The sequence below is a fragment of the Liolophura sinensis genome, chromosome 1 (assembly GCF_032854445.1).
Source record: "Liolophura sinensis isolate JHLJ2023 chromosome 1, CUHK_Ljap_v2, whole genome shotgun sequence".
Taxonomy (NCBI): Eukaryota; Metazoa; Mollusca; class Polyplacophora; order Chitonida; family Chitonidae; genus Liolophura; species Liolophura sinensis.
In genome coordinates this window covers 69,739,908-69,744,957 of record NC_088295.1, presented here as the reverse complement: position 1 = coordinate 69,744,957, position 5,050 = coordinate 69,739,908, and the positions used below count along the sequence as shown (strand labels likewise).

Below are 5,050 nucleotides of genomic sequence, written 5' to 3'. Positions count from 1 at the left end.
TACCAACATCTGGGTGACAACGCCAATGGTCTATGATCATGAATTGTTGTCAGACCGGTGGGATGAATCGCTGTTGGTTTACGTACCAACATTTGACATCAACGGTGGAATGAATCATTGTTAATTTACATACCAACATCTGATTGACAAAGACAGCGGTCTAAGATCGTCTGGTAGACAAAGCCAGCGGTCTATGATCATGAATTGTTGTCAGAACGGTGCGATGAATCATTGTTAATTTACATACCAACATCTGGTTGACAAACCCAGCGAGATATGACCATGATTTGTTGTTAGACGTGTGGATTGAATCACTGTTAGTTTACGGATCGGTTTCATCACTGACTGACAAAGGCAGCGGGATATGATGATGGACAGTCAGACGGATGGAATAAATCACTGTTGGTTTACATTCCCGGAAATCGGTTTCATCACTGGTTGACAAAGCCGGCAAGATATGATTTCCATCCGTGTGTGAGGAGTGGCCTTGGCGTCTGGGACTGATTCCACAAAGCCATTTGTGATTTAAGTCAAAATTTAAAACGTCCTTTAAATGTTGCTTATTTTTCTGTATTGAAAGCTGAGATTTTGACACATTTGCCTGAATTTATAAACAAACAATAACGGGAAAACCATATCTCACATTTTTACTAAAGTGAGAAATGGATTTAAATTTCTAATTTTTAATATTTTTAAACGTCATAGAGATGTCCCATTTCACGGGAAATAAAGGGGTGATAGACAGAAACTGTTATCGTCTGCCTTATTCGTTGACATTTTTGTTTGAAGAAATTGCCATAATGAAACATTTTGCGGGGCAAGACAGGGAGTAATTAAGAAATTAAAACTATCTGCCACTTATGATTGTCTGTCTTTCTTTGGTTTCTTTCTTTTGCATTTACAAGTGTTTTCATCAGACATTTTCCTCCGGTGGCTAAGAAATGTTTTATGTTAAACGTGGACCAAACAGGTGCTCTCAAAACCCCTTTTCCGTACTTTAAGATCCTTAAAATATGGAGAAACCAGAAATAAACGATTTCATGCCGTTTTATATTTTAGTAAACATCGCACAAATGCCGAAAAGCGCCCACTATTTGAACACTCAACCTGCGTTCACGTGCTGAAATAGTGAGCATCACCTGTAGACAGTGGTATGTTTATTGAAATATAAGATATCGTTCATTTCTTAATTGGCAAAGACTTGACACCTATTTCTTCCATAACCTGTTATATCCACAGGTAAAACTTTCAGCCAGACTGAGTTAGCTCAGCAAGTGCCATTCAGGTAGGTTGTCAAGATCATCAAAACAACAGGCCACGAGACCGTGGTGTCTGCCAAGTTTGTACGTATGCATAACTACAGTATATTAATACAAGGGAGAGATTCTCTGAGCTGTAAGTCTTTTGTTATAGTATATACACATAAACCCATAATGAGATCCAACGTAACATTTTATTACAATGATAATAATAATTAATGTATCTGCTTTCTGATGGCTATCCGGAGAAGTATAAAAGATACAGTGCTGTGTTTATAATCACGTGGTAGATGATAGACGTCAGTTTCCTTGTAAAGGTACTTTTCAAAAATAAAAGGCCGAATAAGCTGATCAGCTTTCCTGTCGGTGTCACTCTAAACTTCGTGGATATTTCACTGACGGAGAATGAAGTGGCTGTACTGCGCCAAATACCTCGGGAGAAATGTGAAGAGTGAAACTAAGCTTCTTTCTATTTTTAAACAGGCGAGCCTCGTTTCCGAACACAAATCTGCTATTTGTGGATGAGGTCTATATTGGGAATTAGGATGTGCTGACGGAAAATTTGCATAAACAGGCTTGAAAATTTATGAACAGCCAATATTGCCCCTCCCTTCCCGAATCAGCAAAAAGAAATAACTGTGTTAAACTCTTTCATTAGGTTAGGATTTATAATTAATTATAAAGAGCTCACGCTGTCTTCCTCTCCTGCCGTACGTGGGAAGGTCTGGCAGCAACCTGCGAATGGTCGTGCGTTTTCCCCGGGATTTGTCCGGCACCATAATGCTGACCGTCGTCGTACAAGTGAAATATTGTTGAGTACGGCGTAAAACGCCAATCCAATAAATAAACAGATAAATTATAAAGAGAACTGTGTTTGATTAATATGATTGAAGAAGATGCTTTTGCTATGCTGTGGAGGTTTTTCAAGAGTGAGAGAAAACCAGACTTATACATGTACATAACAGCACACTAGAGGTAATTAAGGGGATACAGAATCGACCAAAATTGGCTGACAGTGGAGATAAGGTTTCTTTGGTTAAACCATGCGGCCTTGGCCACGCTTTAATAAATTTGCCATACCCAAAGTTTGCTGAACCTACGCACAGCTTGAATTTGCCTATTTTTCATATCAGCGACTATTCTGTGTCCCTTTAAGATATTAATACCTTAGTTGTGTTTTGAGCAATACACTGCGTTTTCAAACCAGATAAACATGTACCTCACAATAATATTGTCTCACAATGCTTCCAGTACTTAAGGAGACCGTTAGGATCAATCTAGTTTGATACATCGTTAAATCGCTTGTTTGTCTGCTTTCTTCATTGACTTGTCTGATTGGGTTAAATTGATTTGTACGTATAAAAGCGAACCCGTGTTACACATGTCAACGGTCTCGAGCTATAGCCAGGGGTGTTTATGATTCCATGATCCATTCATCAGCATGACTGGTTAAAGTAATACATATATCTGCTTATAAGTCGCTCTCATTTGTTGTTCTCGCGGCTTGCTTTAGTGCTGACCCTGATGTGCGACAGGTGGGATGCTAGGCGTGGACATGTTGTAGCAATAATATTGGTCATTTTGTAGCATTCATGCCTTAGATCTCATTAGGAGTGGTTGCATAACATGATTACACACTGATCACCTTCTTGAACATCGGGCATTGCACGTGACCAATTTTATGATGTCAAATCGAGATTTATATTGCATGAATACGACAAGAATCTTTCAAAGGTAAACCCTTTTATCTCAACGACCTGTACGATATTGCAGTAAGTATTTGCAGTAAGTATTTGCCTAGAGTGATAAACTGATGGACAGAGGTGGATGTCATACATATATCCATCTAGCTCAAGCAAGCACAAATTAGAAGGCCTATGCAAAGTATAGTTATTTAACTTCTATGCAAGCTATATAATTACTGTGAGATAACAAATATACAGAGAAACAGATTAGCGTTTGGGAAGTTTAATAAACAGACAATTCAACTTTCAACGATAAAGGAGTATGTGCAGCACTGTTTACCAACGTTTCCAGACAGTAAAATTGGAGATCTAATCAGATCTTCAGGAAAACAAGACATCAAAGTGACAAAAAATCTCCCAAAGTTCTTAAATCGGTTTTCTCAGAAGGCACGACAGTTAACAATGTATTTGCACAGTCAACATGCACTTCAGACAGAATCACACATGGTATTTGTATCATAAGCTGAAGAATATTTCATTGAGTATTTTGAGACATGTCTTCGCGGAAGGATCTTGAATCCACATAATGAGCGGAGGGATTTGCGAAAATTGTTCCCACACAAACTATACAGAACAAAGTTAATGGCAAAGTTCACGGTAAAGAGAAACTGAAACAATTGCTGAAGCATTTTTTCTGGTCCAGACGGAACATACTCACTGTTAAGGAGACGCTGAGCGAACCACTTCACCCTGAGCACTCCGCTTGGGGAGTTTAATACGAGGAATACCGTTGAAACAATGATCAACAGCTTTGTAATTTTGACTTGCGCTTTGTTTCTTGTTGTTTCTTTATTTTGTTGAGATGCCCGGATTTCGTTGGACGTTTTATAGATGCCACAAATTTGTATTAGCATTGTAATGTTCAACCAAAAGATGGTGCACACAGGAACAATAAGGGTGACCACAACATCTACGTTGCCCATTGCAGCAACAACTTCCACGTGTCGTCCCACTGTAACACACATGGGTCCATTTACATTTGATAGGTGTGTGCTCCACAGCTGATAGCAATACAGTAAGGCAGATCCCAAGGCTAGGCTGGCGGTTACAATCTTAGCCCGGAATACAGTACACATCTCGGGTCTCTTTAAAGGGTGACATATGGCAATATACCGTTCCACGGTAAATCCAACAACTAGCCAAGCAGAAAGGCAGCTTGAAACGTGGTTAAAATACACAGTTAACTGGCAGACGCCGTTCACATTGACAGCGTTCACACTGAGGCTGGTTAGCCATATTAAAAAGTTAGTTAACAAAAAAACGCTATCCGACAGAGCGAGAACCAGAAGGTATATGGCAGAGGACAGTCTCCTAAGTCGAGTGGAAAGAAAAACGACCGCGGATACAGTGTTGCCACAAATGCCTAACACAACGACAACTGGAAAGCAGTACAGCTGTAACACCTTGACTACGTGCTTGAAAAATATATCTGGTACGTACTCTCCAGGACTTAGCGCTTGGCTGTGGTTGTCTAACGCCGATAAGTTGGTGCACGAGTCCACGGTAACGGCAGCTGGATTCATCCTGCGACTCCTCTGTCAGGCAGCTCACCAGAGACTGGTAGTTCAGGGCCAATCACACATCGATAAAGGGGGATTCTCCATCGACTGCTACAAGCTGATTGGTCAGTGGTGATCCCGATAAGGTCGGCAGAATTCCCTTCAGCAGAGTACCTGGTTGGCAAGGACAGCACCGGGGGCAGCGATCACCTGTCTGGAAGGATTAGCCCAGGTCAAAGAGAATAAATCCGTCAGTCATTAAGCCTCTCTTGGAGAACGTTAATTATCTCAAAGGCTACCAGTAATCCCCATGGCGTTAAGAAACATGTCTCTCATTTTCATCCTTTACAGTTCTGAATAAAAAGATATACAAATCAGATACCAGATACAAATCTGTCATTTTTTTTACATTTCTGAGCATGTGGTATGAAATGTTGTGTACACATATAAACTGACGCCAAAAGAAACTTTACGACTCCGTGAGTTAAATTTAATCAGCCTTTTCAGCAAATTAATACCAAATTATTGTAGGAAAACATTGTACAAA

At 40.0% G+C, this 5,050-nt stretch overlaps 1 protein-coding gene across 1 annotated transcript; it reads right to left on the bottom strand.

The window, feature by feature from the left end:
* Positions 1-3,432: 3,432 nt before the first annotated feature.
* LOC135463608 (thyrotropin-releasing hormone receptor-like) lies at positions 3,433-4,527 on the bottom strand. Its single transcript, XM_064740946.1, has one exon. It carries the CDS (start codon positions 4,525-4,527, stop codon positions 3,433-3,435), a length of 1,095 nt encoding a protein of 364 aa, XP_064597016.1.
* Between the last annotated feature and the right edge of the window lie 523 nt (positions 4,528-5,050).

Excerpts from the sequence above, each read along its gene's own strand:
- LOC135463608 (XM_064740946.1), bottom strand. The coding sequence starts at position 4,527 with ATGAATCCAGCTGCCGTTACCGTGGACTCGTGCACCAACTTATCGGCG.